The 22370-nt window shown below is 47.0% G+C and overlaps 2 protein-coding genes across 2 annotated transcripts in view; both read left to right on the top strand.

The window, feature by feature from the left end:
- Window positions 1-13420, top strand: part of OASL (2'-5'-oligoadenylate synthetase-like) — a 20045-nt gene extending 6625 nt beyond the window's left edge. The window contains exons 2-6 of the mRNA XM_006890503.1: window positions 40-319; window positions 2651-2826; window positions 6942-7183; window positions 10576-10723; window positions 12926-13420. Of these exons, the coding sequence (XP_006890565.1) occupies window positions 40-319; window positions 2651-2826; window positions 6942-7183; window positions 10576-10723; window positions 12926-13420 (1341 nt within the window). The remainder of the gene's footprint in view (window positions 1-39; window positions 320-2650; window positions 2827-6941; window positions 7184-10575; window positions 10724-12925) is intronic.
- Window positions 13421-18916: 5496 nt separating this feature from the next.
- LOC102863394 (chromosome unknown open reading frame, human C12orf43) overlaps window positions 18917-22370 on the top strand; it is a 9917-nt gene continuing 6463 nt past the window's right edge. Inside the window, exons 1-3 of the mRNA XM_006890502.1 lie at window positions 18917-19058; window positions 21670-21712; window positions 21948-22046. Coding sequence (XP_006890564.1) covers window positions 18917-19058; window positions 21670-21712; window positions 21948-22046 — 284 coding nt within the window. The remainder of the gene's footprint in view (window positions 19059-21669; window positions 21713-21947; window positions 22047-22370) is intronic.

The following is a 22370-nucleotide window of genomic DNA, read 5'->3' as shown; positions in this document are numbered from 1 at the left end:
GTGAGAGTGGCCGCAGCATGACAGGCTCTTGTCCTGCAGGCAGGCTCCTTTGGGAATGGAACCATAATCAGAGGCTTTCCGGACGTGGAGTTGGTGGTGTTCCTCAGCGGTTTACAAAGCTTCCAAGAGGAGGCGACGTACCACGACCCTGTTCTGAAATTGATACAGAAAAAACTGAAGTATTGTCAGGACCTGTGGGCCCTCGGGCTGAACAACGCGTGGCTGAGCGAGGATAACAACAAACTCATCTTCATCTTCCAACCCGGGGGAATGCTGGAGCTCCTCACCATCACCGTCGTGCCCGCCTTCAGGGCCCTGGGTAAGGGAGGGGAAACCTACACACATGAGCCGCACTCACCGGCCCGTGCAACAGACACTGACAACTCCCACATCCTTCAGTTGTGCCTTATGCAAATACTTGCATGCATGCGTTCATGCAGGCAGGAATGTCCTGTGCTGGGGGCTGGGTACCCCCGTGCACAGGACCAACCCAGTCATGGCCACCACGGGACTCAACTTGAGAACCCAAATTGTATCAAAGAATCACACAGATAATTGCAAAAGCAGGTTAAGTGCTCATAGGGAAAGAAGGGGAAATGTGCTGGGTAGACCACTTCTGAATAATAGGCCTCAGAAAGGCTACAGAGAAGACATTCAGGAGACATTCAGAGGCAGAGGTGAAGAACTTACAGTGGTCATCACAATTGCTTCTGTAGCTCTTCCTACGGCCTAGGGGCCTCATACATGTTTTGGCTTCTCAAGAAGCCAATTCTGATGCAAGGATTCCAGAAAACACTGGAAAGGAAGTGGGGAGTTGAAAGTGAGAAGAAAAGAAACCAAGAAAAACTGCATGGTAGAGCTGACTAAATAGACTTCATACCTATGGAGAATTTGAGGACACAATGTAGAGTGGCCCTCCTTTAACTTAAGTGAGAGTATTTCTTTTTTTATTTTATTGTAATTTTATTATTTTGTCAACTTGAATCTGACTGGTACAGTAGGAGATTGTCCCTCCTTCTCCAGCAGAGAATCTGGTGGATTCGAACCACGTGCCACTGGGATTTCAGTGCAACTTCTTGCCACTAGGCCACCAGAGCTCTGAGCATTTATTTTTTAAAAAGAGTCTTCATCATGATTTCCATCATTGACTGAGGGCTGCTTTCTAAGGGGCATGAACTGTCATGTGTGCCCTCGGGCAGAGAGCTGCGAGTGTTTTAAGTAAGCAGTTTCTATTATAATCCCAGAGAATATATAGCTTTCACCTCCTCGGCCAGCCCCTATTAGCTATCGTGGCTGCTGAGAGCTGCAGTGGGGAAAAGAGCACCAATTTTAGCAATGAAGAGCACAGGGATGGATTAGTGATGTCTGTCGTGGCAGCGCTGTCTTCCACACGTGCTCTGTGTTACCAGATTTCTTATCCTGTAGGTGTTGGGAGATTAAAATGGTCACAAAGAAAGAGCTCTGAGGCGGGCTCTGGTGGCCTAGTGGCAAGAAGCTGCACTGTAATCTCAGAGGCAAGTGGTTCGAATCCACCCAGATGCTCTGCTGGAGAAGGAGGGACAATCTCCTCCTGTACCAGTCAGATCCGAGTTGACGATACAAACACACAAAAAATAAAAATTTAAAAGAGCTCTGAATAAGATAGTAAAGAAAATTGAAGGTGTTGGGGACCTTAAAAAAAAAAAAAAAGCAAACCAACACAACAAAATACCTCTGTAATTCATTGTTATGGAATCAGAACTAACTCATACCTGATTCTCCAGAGGGTTTTCAGAAGCTGTAAATTGCATGAGAGGAGATAGCTCACCTTTCTCCTGCGGAGCATCTGGACCCCTAGAATGGCACCACCTTTGGGATAGCAATGCAACTTCCTACGAACACAACCAGAGTGTCATCAGACAAAGAATCCTTTCCGCAGCCACAAGTTAGAGACCAGAGCGAATTCCTCTTTCTCATACACTTTATTAACAGATCCGGAAGGCAGTGAGGTCATTCTCCAAGACCGCCCTTCCTTTTCTTTCTCAAGTCACCAGAGGGTTTTATAATACCTTCATCAGTTACTAAATCTACTTGACATGTCATTATTTTGTGTCCAGAGTTTACAAGGCTTCTCCTGTCTGGAGGGGCAATTTGTATCTTTTTAAAGCAAATAGTGCTCATGTGCTGTCATCTGGGGAGGCTAATGAGTCCAAGTCAGCAGCAGCAGCCAGGCAGAAGGCCGACTCTCGGACAAAGCGGCTTCGGAAGCTGCTAGCTTCAGAGCCTAACACGTCGGAAGATCACATACTGCTGGCTTTGGAGGCTAAGGAGTCCAGGGTCAACAGGTTTGGCAAGCCTCTGGTTCAAGGTCACTAGCCAGATGCAGAGCAGATTAAAAGCTCTCTTGCTTTTCCAGAGAGTCTATATATTCCATACAAGCCCAGCTTTTGAGGAGATTCCCCTTATCAGATCAGAGTGGTCATAGCTTCATACAACCACCTCTAATCCTGCATGATTGCCATCCTTTCTTGCACACAGACTAGTTACATTACACTGAAGAACACGGCCAAGCTGACACACGAGATTCACCTCCACCACAGGTGTTTCCCCTTGACCCCTGATTATCGAGTTCCCTAGTCCCAGCCTCCCTCTTGGCTTCCTCTCTCCTCAGGACCTTTGGTTCCCAATGTTCAGCCACCTCCTGATGTCTACGTGAGCCTGATCAAAACCCACGGCGACCCAGGAAGATTCTCTCCAACCTTCAGCGAGCTTCAGAGAAACTTCGTGAAACATCGGCCAACGAAGCTTAAAAGCCTCATGAGGCTGGTAAAGCACTGGTACCTACAGGTGAGGGTTAGAGCTAGCTTGTGAAGGGTCCCCCCCTCCTCCCCGTATACAAACATCAAAATAGAACACTAACTGAGGTAACTAATTCTCTCCTGTTGAGCTTTGGTTAAGCGGTCTTAACTGCTTCTGGAATGAAAAGAGTTTGGTGAAATTTTGCATCGGTTCTTTGGTACAGCATGTTTGTAGGACAGTAACTGTTTGTGGTGGCACAGCAGGCTCGCTGTTGCACTGCTAACCAAAAGATTGGTGGTTCGAATCCACAAGCTGCTCCAGGGGAGAAAAGTGGCAATCTCCTCCTAGAAAGATTTCATCTTGGAAACTCAATGGAGGGTTGCTAAGTTAGAATCTGCCCAGTGGAAGTGGATGTAAGTTTGTCAGTCTTTATTCACTCATTTATTTCCATCAATTTCATATAGTAGGATGGTGAGGAAGAAAGCTAAACTGTACACTACCTGTAGATTAGAGCATACGTAAATTGTTCTTTTGTTAAGAAAAACATTATAAATGGTTCAAGTGCAGTTGATACTCAGAAAAAGAGAGCAGTCCCTTCCCATAAAGGTCTACAGCCTTGGAAACTCAGTGAGTTAGAAGCAACAGCTGTAGACTTGTAAAGATAAAGAGAACTAATTGTTTTAGTATTATAACTTGAATGAAGGATCAAAATTAAACACAGCTCCAAACTCATCAGTCAGTTCAGCCCTCAAGCTTCTAGAAGTCACATGCCCTCCAAAACACACACGAACACACATACGTGAAACATTTTGGTTGGGGTGGTTTTATCCCCCTTCTTCATGGTGGTAAAATACCAGTAGATGCTCCTGGCTTCATGCCATCACACCAGAAAGGACTTCTTGTGTTTCAACTACCTGAACAAAACACTGGTTTTTACTCCAATGGAATCACTTTTTATCACAGTCTTGCCCTTGAGCGAATCACTGGTTTGTAGGGGTGAGTCTGTACCAGGCAGGTGTCACCCTGGAACTGATAGTGGAATGAATCCCAACCAAACAGCCTATGAGAGAGAAAGGGGCATGAAAAGACAGGGTAATAGGAGGCATAGTGTGATGGTGATTAATTTATAAAACATGATGAATGAGAATGATTGTATGAAACACAGTGTATACACACTTTGTAAACAAACCAATATAAAATAAATTTTTTTGGTATTTTTATTTTATTTTATTATTTTTGTGTGCATGTACCGTCAAATCAGGTCTGACTGGTACAGGAGGAGATTGTCCCTCCTTCCCCAGCAGAGCATCTGGTGGATTCGAACCGTGCGCCTGTGGGATTGTAGTTGCAGCTCCTTACCACTAGGCCACCAGAGTTCCCCTAAAATAATTTTTAAAAAAAAAAGAGAGAGAGAAGGAAGGAGGGCCTCCCAGACAGGCTAGCTCTTCATAGAATTTTTGGTGTTAGCTAATGCTGTGGTTCATTTTTCTCCATTTAACTGAAAAGCTCTTTTTTAGAAAGCAAACTTTTCCCAATAATCCAATGCATCCCTAATAGGGAAAATGAAGTTATTTACATGGAAGTTCAGTCCAGATTAATAAAAACAAGAAAATATTTTTATCAAGTAAACATACTGTTTAGACAATATTTTTCCCCTTTTTATTATAATTGGAAAACACAAAAATGAATTTGTGGGTCTGAAGTTTTATATTTATTTTGGGGGTATATGTACAAAAGGAAGAAGAATATATAGATGGACCAATTGAATATGATTTGGGGTGTTGCTTTTAGAAGAAAAGAGAGGTTTAAATACAGAACGAATTTTTTTTAAACTGTTGCAGACCGAAGATAAAGTATTTTTTTAATTTTATTATTTTTGTGTGCATGTACCGTCAAATCAGATCTGACTGGTACAGGAGGAGATTGTCCCTCCTTCCCCGGCAGAGCATCTGGTGGATTCGAACCGTGCGCCTCTGGGGTTGTAGTTGGAAGATAAAGTATTTTTGTAATTATTAGTAATGAGACAGACAACCAGGAATGAGATAGAACAGAGAGAGTAAAGACAGGGGGCCAGCAGTTTCATCCACTGAAGGACCTCCAGTCACGCCTCTCTGTGTATTTATTGATAATTAGAGAATCATAAAGAGAATTTTCTCGTAAATGAAGCCAAATTTTCTCTATTGTCAACCTAATGCTTTAGCTCAGGAAGAAAGTATTTCACACGTATTAACTCTCCTTCTGTAGGGGGGCCCATAGCGGTCTGTCCCTTGTCTGCAGGAAACAGCTCATTTTTCTGTGATCTGTCACAGGAAAAATCCTAACTTATAATTTTGTAATTCCTTCAATTCCTGAACAAGCATATGGTTTTTCATATGTTTGGTATGAAATTTGGCTTCCCATATTAACCATCTAGAATGTTAACATGTAAGTCTTCTTACTGAGGTAGGAGGAGCCCATCCTTGGAAAAAAAGGCATGAGTATTTCTGGTTGGATTCTGGTTGGATGTCTTCTGGGAAACAGCTCTAAAAGTGTGAGGGTTGAACTGACTGATGAGTTTGGAGCAATGTTTAATTTTGACCCTTCGTTCAAGGTGACACTAACCCACAGCTGACCCTCCAGAGGGTTTTCAGAGGCAATAAATCACACAGGAGGAGATTGCCCATCTTTCTCCCTTCGAGCAGCAGGTGGTTTCGAACCACTTGCCTTTGGGTCAGCAGAGCAACTCCTTACCACTAGACCACTAGGACTCCCTGGGACAGGTAGAGGCTCAGCAAAGAGAAGAACCTTCAACAAGATAGAGTGATGCCTTGACTGCAACAGTGGGTTTGAGGCAGGCAGAGACGGCAAGGATGGAGTGGGACACAGCAAGGTTCTAGGGTGTCTTTCCTGGCATCACTGTGAATCCTAGCTGATGTGGCAGCACCTAACGGCAAAAACTCAGAACACAGATGTCATCTCACTTACCACTTACCTTGAACCTATTACCAGGAGGGGCCAGTCCTTAGAGAAGGACATCGTGCATTTTTTTTTTAAATTTTATTATTTGTGTGTGTGTACCATCAAATCAGATCTGACTGATACAGGAGGAGATTGTCTCTCCTTCCCCGGCAGAGCATCTGGTGGATTCGAACCATGTGCTTCTGGGATTGCAGTGCAGCTTCTTGCCACTGTGCCACCAGAGCTCCCCTAGACATCGTGATTTTTAACATAGAGGGCCAACACAAAGGAGGACGGCCCTCAACAAGATGCACTGACACGGTGGCCGCGTCAGCAGGCTGAAACATAGCAATGAATATGAGGCTGACACAGGACAAAGAAATATTTCATCTGACACACTTTGGACATGTTGTAAGGAGGGACTGGTCCTTGGAGAGGGACATGATGCTTGGGAGGGTGGAGAGCCAGTGCAGGAGGGGAAGGCCCTCTATGAGGTAGATTGATTCAGTGACTGGGGTAATCGGGATGGATGTGTCAGAGACAGTGTGATTGGCACAGGACAGAGCAGAGTTTAGGGCTGTTGTACATAGGGTCGCTATGAGTCGCAAGTGACACGACAGCACATAACAACAACAACAACAATTCAGGTTCACAGAGGCAGGCCCTATTGGGGCACCTAACAACAACATCACTAGGATAACATGGAGTGAAAAAAATTAATAATGTCTTTTAAGGTAAAAAGCCACTATGAAACGTCAACACCTTAAACAAATTTTCTGTATTGTATTGTTGTTTGGCACGGTCAAAAGAGTTCCAACACACAACGACCCTATAAAACAGAGTATGCCTCAGGGGTTTCCAGTCTGGTGCCGTGGGTTCTGTGCGGTGCCCCTATCCAGAGTCCAGTGGCTTGCTCAGTGGCTCCACCACCAGCTGCTCTGTGTAGAAAGATGGACAGTCTCTTCCTGTAAAGATTCACAACCTCAGAGGGTTGCCAGAAGTTGGAATCGACTCAAGGAAAGTCCGTTTGTTGGTTTATTTGTCTTTACCATTTACGGAAGCCAGCTGCCACTTCTCAAACCACCAACCTGTGAGTTAGCTGATGAGGGCTTGACCCTGCCACCAGGGCCCTTTAAGCTGGCATGAGAACTCACTTCTCTAGCTTGTGGTCCAGTGTATTCCTAACATAGGACCTTGGAATCTCTTTCTCTCCCTCTTTGCAACAGTACGTGAAAGCCAAGTGCCCCAAAGCTTTCCTGCCCCCTCTCTACGCCCTTGAGCTGCTGACCATCTATGTGTGGGAAATGGGTACCGAGGAGAATGAGTATTTCCGGTTGGATGAAGGCTTCACCAGTGTGATGGAACTGCTCCAGGCCTATGAGTTCATCTGCATCTACTGGACCAAGTACTACGGCTTCCAGAACCCCGTCATTGAGACCTTTGTCAGGAATCAGCTCAAGAAGGAGAGGTACTGACCCGTGGTTTGCCCACCAGGTCTCTCTCAGAAGAGACACCAATGGAAGGGTGGTGTGGAACTTAATGAGTAGGCTTTATCGGGCAGTGGAATCCCTGGGGGATGCAAACACTTAAGCATTCAGCTGCTAGCAGAACTTCTCGTCTATCCAGAGGTACCTCGGAAGAAAGCCCTGGTGATCTATTGCTGAAGAGTCAGCCCTGGGAAATCTTACGGGGTGTATTTCCACTCTGAACACACATCCAGTTGCCAGGAGTCAGAATGGACCCAATGGCAACTGGGTGGTTTGGGGCTTTGTATTAAGTAGGGAGGTTGCCATTAAGGAGCCACGGTGGCACTGAGGTTGAAAGCTCAGCTGCGAATTGAAAGGTCGGTGGTTCCAACTCACCAACTGCCCCTGCAAGAGATGTAGCAGTCTGCTTTAGTAAAGATTACAGCACCAGAAGCTCTGTAAGGCAGTTCCCTTCTGCCCGACAGAGTCTTCAAAGACACGTTACAACAATAGCAAAGCTGCAATGTTATCTGAGACATGAAATCTTCTGCTAACGTGTTGATGATGCTGTTAGGTATGCTGTCAAGTCAACTATGATAGCTACACTATGAATAAAGACTCTGAACCCTGCCCTAACCTGTTCCATCCTTATCACCTCTGACGTACCTGATCCCATCGTTACAATCACTGTATCACTCTGTCTCATTGAAGGTCATCTTCTCCTTTGCTGACTCTGTCTTTCTCAGTCCTTTTCCAAGGGCTGACCTCGCTTAACAACATGCCCAAATTATGTGAGACACAGCTTCACCAGCCTTGCCTCCAAGGATGGACTTCTTCCAAAACAGACTAGTACTCTTCTCCAGTACCACAACACAAAGGCATCAATTATTTTTCTGTCGTCTTTATTCATTATCCAGTTTTCAGAGTCCTAAGTGAACACAGCTTTGAACAGATGCACCTTAGTCTTTAAGCTGACATCATTGCTCTTTAGCATTTTGGAGATGTCCTTGACAACAGATTTTCCCCATGCAACTTTTGATTTCTGGACTGCTGGTACGTAGGACTTTTTTATCTCAACTTGGTAGCCTGTCAATATCACCAGGTGTCTTGAGCACTTACTGTGAGCCTTTTTCTCATTCCTCAGACTGCTCACTCCACCCCACTACATAAGCCTTTGTACCCTCAAGAGTCTCTTTTACTAACTTTTAGAAAAAGCATGGTAAAATGGAAAATAATTACAAAGGTGCTAAGAAGACATCCCAGCTCTATTCTTTCCCCTCCACTGTGGGCTTCAGTTCCTCTTCTGTGAGGCACAGGAATAAACCAGTAGCTAAAATGCAAAACTGAAAAAAAAAATGCAAAACTGTTGTGAGGGTTGCAAAAAGCATATGCTAATAGCTGACAGCATTTAGTTGATAGTACATTCAAGGTTTACTCTATGCCTTGATGGCTGTAAAAAAGAGCAGGGACAGCATGGAGAGGGCCGAGTCTGACCTCTGCTAACTCCTAACTCCACTAGGGGGAACTGCCCCCATCAACAGCATCCACCACACAAAACCAAATCCCATGAGGTCAGACATGTCCCCCTGCTCCCACACCTCTTTCTACTAATTCCAGCGCCAATCCTACTGCCCTCCTGGGTCTGAAATCCATTACAATAGCTACACAGACTTCCCAGAAACATATTCACAACTACAGGGTTCATTAGGGAAGTTAACAGGTGACAGTTCAGGTTGGCAACAGGATACAGTTTCTCAGTCAGGACAGGTTCTGATGTGTGCTCGCAGGCTCTTCAACCTGGTGGCTTTAGGCCAGCCTTACAGAGCTCTCTCAGTCCTGGCAATTAAGGCATCTCACACACCAAAAGCCCTAAGTCTTCCAGCAAGCATGGGTGGAGGCCCCTGACTCAGGTTCCGTGGGGCAGCCGTCCCAGGTCTGCTCCATCTCACCTCTAGTTCTCTATTGAGGCTGCTGTTGCTCTTGGGTAGATCCCAGTCTGGCAGGTGCAGGAATCTCTGGCCCCAAAGGACATGTGCTGCTTCCTCTTCATTCTTGATGCTGAGATTCCCAGTGTCTGCCGGTGAAACTATTCAATTTCAGCTTGGTGGGATGGTGAGACTAGTGAATCCCCTTGTACATAGACTAACACGCTGTATCTGTATATGTCCACTCATCCACGTGCAAAGTCAAAGCCAATGGCTAAGAAAGCCATATTGAGCAGTAAAACCCCTGACACCACAGTGGCATGATGGTTAAACACTCAGCTGCTAGCCTAAAGGCTGTTAGTTTGAACCCATCCAGAAGCTCTATGGGAGAAAAACAACTGACAATCGGCTCCTGTAAAGACCAAACCAAACCCAAATCCATTGCTGTCAAGTTCAAGCTCACAAGCTCATAGCAAGGCTGTAAATCTTTATGGGGGGGAGATGCGCTGTCTTTTTCTCACAGAGTGGCTAGTGGATTCAAACTGCTGTCATTATAGTTAACAGCCCAGTACGTTACACACCATGTCACCAGGTCTCCTTCTGTAAAGACTACAGCCTCAGGGAGCTCTGGTGGCCTAGTTGTAAGAAACTGCACTGCAGTCTTGAAGGCATGTGGTTCGAATCCATCAGCTGCTCAGTGGGAGAAAGATGGGCAAACTCCTCTCCTGCGATTAACTGCCTTTGAAAACCCACTGGAGGGTAAGCTGTGGGTTGGTCCTGACTCAATGGTACTCAACAACCAGGAAAAATAAAGAATATTTTAGAGAATTGGTGAAGAAATCATGTTCCTACAACTAGTAAATAGCACAGCCAGGAACTGAACTCAGTTTTACTCTGTCTAGGGAAAGTCATGTTCCTTTCCAAAATGGCTTGCCTCCGGAAACCCTGTGAACAATGCTCAGGCCTTTCGTTTATAGGGTCGCTATGAGTCGTCTATGACTTGACGGCACCAAACAACAATACACAATAAAGGCTCAGACTCTTGTCACCTGGAGAAAAAATATTACAGTCTATAAAACCCTATGAGATGGTTTTACTTTGTCCTTGGGTAACTGAAATTAGTGGCACCCGAGAACAAGCTGTATATTAGAAATTACTCCATTGCCCCTCAGGAGAAGAAGCCAAGGCAGCAAATCCACCTTGCCCCGCCCACATCCCCTTGGCCTAACTTCCTGAACAGACACCTTTGAATTACTCTAGCATGCCTTTTGGGGCCTCGTCCCACTCTCCCAAATCCTGAGCAAAGAGTGTATGCACCCCAAGAAGAATCTTTGGAAATATGGTCTTCAGCCTGCAACTTGCCAGTGATGTTTCAGGACTCTCTTGGACACAGGGACTTGCTGTGACTTCTCCTGGCTTGCAGGCCTCTAACCTGGAAAAGGCCAGGACACCCTCTCCTTGTGTTGCAGGCCCATCATCCTGGATCCGGCCGACCCCACTCATAATGTGGCCGAAGGATACAGATGGGACATTGTCGCTGAGAGGGCCTCCCAGTGCCTGAAACAGGACTGCTGCTACGACACCCAGGACAACCCAGTCCCCAGCTGGAACGTGAAGGTAATGGCTCCTCTCGGGACCATCAGGGACTTAAGCTCAGAATGGGAGAACTGGACAATATTTCCTTATTCACTTTCATGTTGATGGAGCCCACAAAACACTAGCCTCAGACTGAGTTGGAGACCCAATTGCATAACCTATCATTCTCTGAACTTGGGAAAATTCTTTGACTTTCTGACCATCAGGCTCCTTCATCTTTAAATTATGTTCTCTTTCTCATAACCTACCTGAGAATCCATTCCTTTCTCCCAGACAACCTTTGTGTGAGCTGAGCCCACTTAAGTCGATCTGATCAATTGTCTTGTGCCAGCACTGGGTTGGGGTTAGTGATTAAGGCTGCAGATCAGGGCTGATAGTGGTACGGAAATTGAACACTGTCCCTCCCTCAGGAAATACACTGTCTTTTGTCACAGAGCAGGTCTGTAAAACACACATGCATAAAACAAAACCAAAAATCCCAACAAAACAACACCCCGAAAGAATAACCAAAGAAGACACGTAACCCAGAAATCCAAAAGATGTTAAATAATATTATAGTCAAAAAGTCAAAGCTTTTGAGTCAGAATCCACTCATAACTGACCCTCCACAGGGTTTTCAGAGGGACATGTTGTAAGGAGGGACAGGTCCTTGGAGAGGGACGTCGTGCTTGGGAGGGTAGAGAGACAGCGCAGGAGAGGAAGACCCTCAATGAGATGAGTTAATTCAGTCACTGGGGTAATGGGGGTAGACGTGTTAGAGATAGTGAGATTGGCACAGGACAGAGCAGGGTTTAGGGCTGTTGTACACAGGGTCACTGTGAGTCACAGGTGACTCGACAGCACATAACAACAACAATAACAACGATCTTGTGGGAGGAGATAATCCATTTTTCCCCGCTCAGAGCAACTGGTTTGGGGCAGTTCAACTCCTTGCCCACCAGGCCACCAGAGCGGCCTCTGTGATACCAAACGTACTCTGTAGGCAAAGGACATAATAATCCATTGCATCCACATCACGTTTCACAGCTTGTAAAGAGCTGGCACTGTCTCAGTTGATCCTTACAGCAAATTTACAAAGTAGACCAAGTGTCGTGGTTGTTTCTTATCATCATCTTCATCATCATCATCAGCAGCAGCCCCATTTTACAGATGAGGAAACTGAGGCTCAGAGAGGTTAAGTCAGTTAACCCGAGGTCACACTGCGGAGAGCTGGTGGAGCCAGGAGTCACACGGAGGTGCATGTGGGACTCTGGAAATGGAGAAGAAATGTCTTCTGATTTTGCCAGAGAAGAGAGATAGGAAAAAGAAAGATTGATTATGGGTTAGTTTCTAAAACCTGGGAAGGAGTGGAGACACTCAGAACAGAGGGCTGTCATGACGTGAGGGCAGCGAGGGCAAAGGCCTGGGGTCAGAATAAGCATGATGGGTGCAGGGACCACTGACTGACCTACTTGGAGATGAATGCAGGCAGCAACTGGCCCAGAGATGCTACGATATGGTTACCAAGGAATCCAGCCTGAGGACCCACCAGCCAAGCTGCAAAGTGAATGCACCAGATTTTTTCTTGTGCAATGATTTTTTTTGCCCCCCTCCCCTGGAAAAATCTGAAGACTTGGCCATGCTGAGTCCATATCCTAGAACAGACCCCCTAGAGGTCCCGCTGTCCCCAGGCCTCCTGGTGGAGTCAGGTGCTTGTGTGCGCCTTCTAGTGGCCGCGCAAGGCCCAGCCTCGGCCCTGAGCCCCACTTGATTCCACCCCAGCTCAGTAAAGGGCTATGCACTGCAATTCCCTAGCTCTAAAAAGACGTATTTTATTTCTGCAGTCAGAGATAAAAGGTGGTAAGGGTGAGAATGGCACCTGGCACAGGGCTTGGAAGGTGGTTGTGTTTTGTGATGCTCAGTAAATTACTTAACGCTGCTGCTGCTGCTGTTGTTGTTGTTGTTGTTGTTATGTACCCTGAATGAACTCATAACTGACCTTCCAGGGGGGTTTCAGAGGCAGTAAATCACACAGATTGGGCAGGGGAGGTTGCCCATCTTTCTCCCACAGAGCAGCTGGTGGATTCGAACTGGGTGGCTTTGGGTTGGCAGCTCAGCTCCTTCCCACTTAAGCCACTAGTGCTCTGTTCCTTAGTCCTGCTGAACCACAGTTCCCTCATCTGTAACAGCGTGTGAGACAGAGAGCTGTGGACTTAACCCTCTCCTTCTCTCTCTCGGATCCAGAGGGCACGAGACATCCAGGTGACGGTGGAACAGGACAGTTACGTAGACCTGACCCTCTGGGCTGACCCCTACGAGCCTATATGGAAAATTATGAAGAAGATCTGTCAGAGGCAGGGCCACTCGGGATCACTGCGTCTGTCCTTCCAGGAGCCCGGCGGCGAACGGCAGCTGCTCAGTGGTCACCGCTCCCTGGCCTCTTACGGGCTCTTCTCCAGGCTCCGCATCTATCTGCTGGAGACCTTCTACTCTGAGATACAAGTCTTTGTGAAGAATCCGGATGGTGAGAGCCATGCCTACGCCATCAATCCCAACAGCATCACCCTGGACCTGAAGGACCAGATTCAAGACAAGCTGGGGATGCCCAGAGAGCAACAGCAGCTCATGTTAAGAGGCCAGATCCTGCAGAATTGGTTGTATTTGACGTCCTATGGTCTTAGAGACAGTGACACCCTCATTCTCTCCAGGACCAGAGAGAATCTGCTTCCACTCATCTAGTGGCCTCTGGGAAACTTCTCAGTGTCTCTAATCTCCCATAGAATCCAGAACTCATCCTACCCACCACTCATCCTGGCTCTTGACAAAGAGTCTGGTGGTCCAAACGAACCACAGCCAAACACAGTGACACCTGCATGCTGGAAATCAATGGAGCTGTCTCGTTTTTCTGAATCTCATCACCTTTGACAGTGCCGTCTTAGCACTTTTCTGTTGCTTGTTTCAGCAGGTAATGTTTTCAATTCCTTACACAGTGTCTGAGTTTGCAGGTTTTACTGTGGGACTGTAGAACTCTGGACCACAGGCTCTGAAGTGACCCATCTGTGCAGCCAAACCACCGTCTCTGTGGTTGGCAGGAACTGCTGGCTTCTCTGATCCTTCGCCCACTCTCAACCTAATGCAGATGGCTCCAGCATTCATCTCTGAGAACACAGGTGGGGTAGGGACCCCTAGTGGCTTAGTGACCTTGGCAACCTAGCCATGTGGTTCAAATCCACTAGCTGCTCCATGGGAGAAAGATGGGCAGACTCCTCTGACTTGATGGTACGTAACAGCAAGGTGGCACAGGACAGGGCAAGGGTTAGAGCTGTTGTTCAGAGGGTCGCTGTGAGTCAGAGTCAGCTCCATCACACCTGACAACATCCTGACCGAGAAGGCCAATCACGCTCCCCACCCACCTGCCCAGCCAATCATTTGGAAGCTCGACTGGAGCCTCCCTGGAGGGACCACTTTTTCCACCATGAAGCTTTGTCACTCCCCTGCCTGCTTTAAAGGGAGCTCTGGTGACCCAAAGACACAAGATTTGAATCTGGGGGAGAAAGACGAGCCGTCTTCCCCAGTGTGACGGGAGCTTCAAGGGTACCCAGCACCTGCCTGCTTTGGGTCTCCTCTGAAGGTGGAGGAGGGTGGCCAGCCCGCTTGCTCTGAATAAATAGCTTGTACTTACTCTCACTTGGGTGGTCTCCATTACCTCTGCAAGTGCCAGTGCTGTCCTTGTGGGTGTTGTTTAGTTGTTTGACTGTCTCAACACTGAGAAGTGAAGAATGATGGAAAACTGAGGCAGAGTCTGGGGGCGAGGACAATCCAGTGGAACTGGAAGAGAACAGCGGGCATCCCTGGTGCAGACAGTTCAGTGTTTGGCTGTGACCCAAGAGGTTGGTGGTTCAGACCCACCCAGGAGTCCCTCTGGGGCGCCTCAGAAGAAAGGCCTGGTGATCTGCTTCCGGAAGGTGAGAACTGTGGATGCCCTGTTATCACAGTCCTACCCTGACACACGTGGGGTCAGCAGGAGTCAAAATCAACTGGAAGACAACAAGAAGGAAATCACAGCATTGTCATTATGAACAGTCTCAGGTGACCCACCAGGTTTACTCCAATCACTCAATAAAAAGCCACCTTTTCCTCCTCCCACGTGCCCTGCTTCCTTGAGGCCCAATCACTTTCATCGCATCTAAAATGCACTTTATTCTAAGCAGCTTCTAGGCAATTTGCCAGTTATTCTACATACTTCCCCTGCTCTTTTTGCTTTTGAGAGAGAAGGAAAGCCTCCTTCCCACAAAGCCAGCAGGTGAGTCCAGCCCCAAGTCTGTGTCCTTCAGACCACAATGGGTGGGCAGGGGGAAAGATTCTTGTTCCCAAAGGGATGAGTCGGTCACCTTCATGTCCTTCAGAATATCAAAGTCTGAGGCCAGAGAGCTTATTTCAGCAAAGTCTGTGACACTCTTAGTCTCAAAGATAAGCAGTGAATGGGGAGAAGCTTTCTAAAGAAAAGATGATTTTGTTTAATTAGAAAGTCTAAAACCAAGCCGACAACCATCAGGTCAGATTCCAGCACACAGTCGTGCTTTCAGGGACTTTTGGTGGCCTAGTGCGTCAAGAGTGGTGCTGCCAACCCAAAGGCTCATGGTTCAACTCCACCACCTGCTCTGAGGGAGAAAGATGGGCAGTCTCTTCTCGTGCAATTTACAGCTTCTGCTGGAGGGTCAGCTATGAGTCAGGTCCAACTTGACAGGACATAGCATAAATGCCCCAAGGGGTTTCCAAGGATGTACATTTTCACAGAAGCAAGCTCCCACATTTCTCCTGCAGATCAGCTGGGGAGCTCAAACTCCCCACCTCTCGGTTTGTAAACAAGCGCTTTAGCCACTGTACAACCAGGGCACCTTAACTACAGAGATCCCAAGTGTTGGTCCTGGATGAACCCTGAGACCAAGTATTGTTGAAAAATCTCCTTACCCACTACTGTCCAGTTGATTTCAACCCTCTGTTTGCTTTCTGAAGCTGTAATTATTTTATGGGAGGAGACTGCCCATCACTCTCCTACAGACAGACTGGTGGTGGATTCAAACCACAAACCTCTGGTTAGCAGCCAAGCACATTAATCACCCTACCACCAGGAATCCTTTAGATGAGATTAGACACTTACTGTCGGTGGGTTTGGTTCCAAATCAAAGCAATCTTGCCTCATTGTTTCCAAGATTGAAAGTCACAATAGGAAGAAATGGCTAAAAACTGCAAACCGTTTGTACCCCTTGGAATCTCTGGAGCAGCAAGACCATTGCATGTCAGAGGGAATATAGATTCCTAGGTCCCACGTCTTACAGATTCTGTTTCTGTCTGTTTTCACTGACGCCCTGGAATCTTCATTGATGACAAGTTCACCAAGGTGTTTCTAATCAATTGAGGACTAGAGTTAAATAAGGGAGCTCTGGTGGCTTACTGGTAAGAAGTTGTGCTGCCAACCAAAAGGCTCATGGTTTGGATCCACTGCTGCTCTGTGGGAGACAGATGGGCAGGCACATCCCATACAATCCACAGTCTCTGAAAATCTAATGGTTTTTAGACAGGCTGTGAGCTATCCAGCAAGTGGATCAGACACACCTTAGCTTAAAACTGACATTCTGGCTCTAATTTAGCCAGAGGTCCTTGACAGATATGTCCAATGCAGCCATGCCTCCCGATCACTGATGCCTTCTGATCACAGCATGCCTCCAGATACATATACTATGTATAGCAGGAAAATGTGATCATTTAATCTGTGACATTTGGAATCAGGAAGATCTGGATTTGAATGACAGACAGCTCGTCCACAAATTTATTGTTACCAAGGTGCACCTCATCTCCGTTATGCAGATGACACAACCCTGCTTGCTGAAACTGAGGAGGACCTCATGCACTTGCTGCGAAGGGTCAAGGACTGCAGCCTTCAGTATGGACTAAGGCTCAATGTCAAGAAGACAAAGATTCTCGCCACTGGGCCAATTGGCAGCATCAGGATGGATGACGAAGAGATTGAGAGTGTTCACAGCTTCAGTTTGCTCGGCTCCACAGTCAACACTCTTGGCACCAGCAGTCAGGAAATCAAAAAGCGTATCGCAATGGGAAAGTCTGCTGTTAGGGACCTCTCTAAGGTACTCAGGAGCAACAGTGTCTCTCTGGAGACTAAGGTGCACCTGATACAGGCCATGGTATTTGCAATTGCTTGTTATGCATCAGAGAGTTGGACAATGACTAGGGAGGACAGGAGAGTGGATGCTTTTGAGCTGTGGTGCTGGAGAAGGGTACTGAATGTACCCTGGACTGCCAGGAAAACAAACAGATTTATCTTGGAGAGGATTAAACCAAGCTACTCCTTGGAGGCAAGGATTCTGGGGCTTCGTCTGACATACTTCGGACATGTTGCCAGGAGGGACGGGTCCTTGGAGAGGGACATCATGCTTGGGAGGGTGGAGGGACAACGCAAGAGGGGAAGACCCTCTATGAGATGGATTGATTCGGTGACTGGGGTAATCGGGATGGGTGTGTCAGAGGCGGTGCGGTTGGCGCAGGATAGAGCAGGGTTTAGGGCTGTTGTGCATAGGGTCGCTATGAGTCGGAAATGACTCGACGGCACATAACAACGACAACAACAAGGTGCACCTCATCCAAGTCATGGTATTTTACATTGATCTGCATGAGACTAAGGTGCACTAGATCCAGGACATGGTCTTCACAATTACTTGCTACGCATTAGAGAACTGGACAGTTACCAAGGATGACAGAAGAAGAATCAAGGCCTTTGAGTTATGGTACTGGAGAAGAGTATTGACCAAACCTTGGACTTCCAAGAGAACAAACAAGCCTGTCTCGGAGAGGGTGAAACCAAGTTTTTCCTTGGAGGCAAAGATTTTGAAACTATCTCACATACTTTGGGCATGTGGCTAGGAGAGACCTGTCCTTGGAGAAGAACATCATGCTTGGAAGGGTGGAGGGTTAGCACAGGAGAGGAAGACCCTAGATGAAATGGATTGACAAAATAACGGGTAATGGGAGTAGGTGTGTCGGAATCAGTGAAACTGGCTCAGGATAGAGCAGGCTTCAGAGCTGTTGTACATAGGGTCGCTATGAGTTGCTGGTGAATCAATGACCCGTAACAACAACATGCATCTGAAATTTGTGTTCAGTGAATAAAGAAGACTGAAGAAGAATCCATGCCGTGGAATTGTAGTGTTGAAGAAAGAGTATTGAATATACCAGGGACTGCTAAAAGAACAAACAGATCTATTTTAGAGGAAGTGCAACTAGGGTGCACTTAGTTGGACATATCGTCAGGAGGCGCCAATCTTTTGGAAAACATCATGCGTGGAAAACTGAGGGTCAGCGAAACAGATAAAGCCCCTTAATGAGACAGACTGGCACAGTCAGTAACTGCAACAATGTGCTTTAGCATGGCGGTAATCCCGAGGATGGCACAGGACAGGGCAAGATTCTGATCTACTGTTCATAGGGTGTCTATGAGACGTAATCAACTCTAAACCACCTAAAAGCAATAGGTTATTTTCTTGCGGAGCCTTGGGGTATGAGAGATGAACAAAACTAGAAAACGAGGTTTTCTTCATCTCTCATAGAAAAAACATCAGAGAGTTGGACAATGACTAAGGAGGATAGAAGGAGAATTGACGTCTTTGAGCTGTGGTCCTGGAGAAAAGTATTGAATGTACCCTGGACTGCCAAGAAAACAAACAGATTTATCCTGGAGAGGGTTAAACCAGGCTATTTGGAGGCAAGGATTGGGGGCTTCGTCTGACATACTTTGGACATGTTGTAAGGAGGGACAGGTCTTTGGAGAGGGACATCATGCTTGGAAGGGTGGAAGGACAGCATAGGAGGCGAAGACCCTCTATTAGGTGGATTGATTCAGTGACTGGGGTAATTGGGATGGGTGCGTCAGAGGCAATGCAATTGGCATAGGGTAGAGCAGGGTTTAGGACTATTGTACATAGGGTTGCTATGAATCGCAAACGACTCGACGTCACATAACAACAACAACAACAACAGAAAAAGGATGGAAAAGTTGATTGCTTAGGTTTCACAACCTCTCAAGTTTCAGGACGTCCCACTTGACAGTTGAATCTGGAACTACAATCCCCACAATGCCCTGCGCCTCCCCTGTCACGTGAGGTTGCGAAGGCGGATTGCCCAATGAAGGAGGAGCCCCACAATCCTTTACGGTGGCCCAAGATGGCGGCCCCCAGAGGCGCCATGGGCGACGGAGAGAGCAGTAGCAGCAGTGATGAGGAGGAGCTGGCGCGGTGCCGCGAGGCTGCAGTGCCGTCCTGGGGCTTGGAGCAGCGCCCTAAGGGTCCAGAGAAGCCTAGAGCTGGTAGGGGGCCGTGTTCAGAGGGCCAGCCGAAGAGCCTGGGGTCTTCCTCGCGGAGGGGTGGGGGTGCTCTCAGAGATTGGATGGTTCGGAGTCTCGCGCACTCCCCGTCATTCACTAATAGTGAGAACTTGGGCAGGAGGCGGAACGCTTCCTGTGCCTAAATTTCTGCTTCTGTAAAGTATGCGTAATGGTAGCAGCTAGCCCCTCAAGTTGTGAAGTGGCTGAAATTATGCCTTTACAATGTAGCACGTGTTCTTTTGCGCTGTTGTCCAGCCAGAACCGACCCAGAGCTGACCCTCCAGCGGCCTTTCAGAGGCTGTAAATCACACGGGTGGAGAGTGCCCATCTTTTTCTCGAGGCGCAGCTGATGGATTCGAACCTCGTGCCTTTGTGTTGGCAGCAAAGCTCCTCATCACTAGACCACCAGATCGCCAATGACAACGTATTAAAGGCCCAATAAATGGCTCATCTCCATATAAACTACTTTCTCCTGCCTAATTCCCACTCACCCTTTATTCCCACCTCTTTGGGAAAGCCTTTTCAAGCCTATAATTCGGTGTTAGACACCCTCTTTGTGCCACCATCATATTTCATGAACGTCTTTTCATAGATAGTGATTTCTTGTCATCCTAAAACGGCCTCTTTATTTTTCTAAATTTTTCCTTTCCTCCCAGTAACGCCAGGCTTTAAAATGACAGTAATTTTCAGACTCACCTGAAACCAGAGCTCTTTAAGGTACATGTAGCTGCCCTTGATAAGTGTTGTAATTTCCTGAGTATTTGTCGTATGCCAGGCAAGATACTGGATACTTGATGTACAGGCTTGGTTGATCCGTCTTAATCACTCCCCTCTCTCAAATCTGTGTTCAAATGTTCCCTTGTCCGCAAAGCCCTTCTTGTCCTTCCTCATAAAATGATGCTTCTGTCCAGCACTTTGCCTTCCCCCATAGTTATGTTTTATTTTCATTTACTTATCATTATTTAGTTTCATGTTTTGGGGGGCTCTGGTGGCCTAGTGGTAAGAATTTGCTCTGAAGGCAAATTGGTTTGAATCCATCAGCTGCTTTGCAGGAGAAAGATGGGCAGTTTCCTCCCATGGAATTTACAACACCCGAAAACCTGCTGGAGGGTCAGCTATGAGTCGGTCCCTACTCAGTAGCACATAGCAAGAGCTTTATATTTTATGTAATATACGCTTAAAGCCCCAAAGGGAGAGGGGAAGAGAAGGTGGCCAGGTTGTTCCTGGATGACTCCACCCACAGTCTCTGTGGCTTCTTGCTGCCTGATCATGGGGGTACGCGTGTGCAAGTAATCGCAAGATTTTGGATTCATGTGCTTTTTTGGGGCTTGTGTTTGCTGTGCAATATGACTCTTCCTCCCAGGAGCGAGGCCCTAGGGTTTAAGGCAGGTGGCGGCTGGTTCAATTTTTTTTTTTCCCTTTTTGTGAAACATTCTTCTAGGTGGTATAGCACTGGCCTGTGCATTGCTGTACAGAGGTAACTCGTGGTTGCTGTGATGTTAAACACTGTAACACTGATGTGCCAAATGAGTTAATGGTTACCCATGGTGGACAGTGTTTGGTAGAGCTTCCCGATTTTTTTTTCTATAATTATATTTTATTAATTTTCATAAACATTTACAGAGATTTTGGGCTTCCACTCATTCATTGTTGCACTATTCTCTCTACCCTCCTCCCAGTTTGTTCTTGTCCAAATGCCACAGTGCTTGTTAAAGCCAAGAGCTTCCCGATTAAAACAAGCTTGGAAGGCAGGAGTGGCATCCACTTCCGAAATAGCTTGCCTCGGGAAACTCTATGAACAGTGCTCAGGCCTTTTGTTTATAGGGTCGCTTTGAGTCGTCTACGACTCCACGTCCCCTAACAACAACAACATGTGTTTATTTATTATCTCTTTTTCAGCTAGAATATAAGCGCCATGAGGGCAGGGCTCGTTGTCAGACTGTTCAGTGTCCACAACATCTGCGTGATCTTAGACAGTGTTTGGCTGTGTGAATGGCCATCAGGCCAGATGTCCTGAGTGTTTTCATTTATAAAATGTGTTTCATGTAACCAAGTCCCTTTTCCTTCCCTTCCCAGGTCTTAGCACAGAGCCAGGTACAGAGTCTGCCCTCTGTAAATTCTAGAATCAAGTTATAGTTACATTTACTTCTTCAGCAAGACAGTTAAGAGAAAGAGACTCAGAGCCCAGGCGCCTATGTCCTCCTCCCAGTATTTATGACTTATTAGCTGTTTGACTTTATTTAACCAAGTTACGTTATTTCTCCTCACCTTCTCTCTTCTGTGACCTGGGGGTGAATGATAACCCCTCTCTTGGGACAGTTGTGAAAATACCAGTGAGTCACAGGCACGCAGTTCAAATTCACCACATGCTCCATAGGAGGATGGGGCCGTCTCCTCTCCTGCGATTTACTGCCTCTGAAAACCCACTGGAGGGTCAGCTGTGAGTCGCTTCTGACTCAACAGCATACAAAAACAACTACAAGTCAAACATATAAATCACTTAAAGTTGTACCTGACACCTAATAGATGTTATTCTCAATGTTTCTTCTAAAATGACTCCAGTGGTTTTTGTTTTGTTCTGTTTTTTTCACAGATGCTGCAAATGGCCAGTTGCCCGCCACCCAGTCAAGCCTCAGGTAGTGAGCCGTTCAGGTTCTGTTTTCGTTCACTCAATAAATAAGTGACCCCCTATTGTGTGGCAGATGCTAGGGGAGATCTGGGACAGTAGGCTAGATAGACCCTGACTGCTAGACCTGCTACTATGACTGTGGGTACCGGCCTAGTCCCCGGAATGACAGGACGCACCTGGTCCCCGTGTGAAGGGCCCAGCTTGTGAGCGGGCAGGAAGTGAGGGCCTTTTGTGTGTTGTAGGCATAAAGTGGATGAACATGAGCAAGATGGGAACGAGCTTCAGACCACCCCTGAATTCCGAGCCTATGTAGCCAAGAAGCTTGGAGCCCTCTTGGACAGGTAACCAGAAGCGCACCTTCTTCTGCCCTTGATAATGCCAGCAGGGGTGGCTGGGTGGCTGGTGAGCTTGTGTGTGCCCAGCAGGTATTGGTGGCAAGTGCTTGACATCCACAGTTGCACTGCATTCAAAATCACTGGGCCAGCCCGAGTGTGTTCTCTGGCATCTCTAGCACCTCACTGAGCACTCCGAATCGCTGTCCTCCAGGACCTGGCTGAGCCTGTGAGCGCCTGCTCACTGAGGCACCTCCCATGGTAGGTCCCTCTCACCTACATTCTCAGCAGCCGTTTTCTGTCTCAGCACCTGGCTGTTTTGTTTTTTTTTTT

Source organism: Elephantulus edwardii, unplaced genomic scaffold (genome assembly GCF_000299155.1).
Source record: "Elephantulus edwardii isolate Elephantulus edwardi_28Jun2011 unplaced genomic scaffold, EleEdw1.0 scaffold00089, whole genome shotgun sequence".
NCBI lineage: Eukaryota > Metazoa > Chordata > Mammalia > Macroscelidea > Macroscelididae > Elephantulus > Elephantulus edwardii.
The sequence above is the reverse complement of the archived record's forward strand: the minus strand, read 5'-3'. Positions and strand labels throughout refer to the sequence as shown.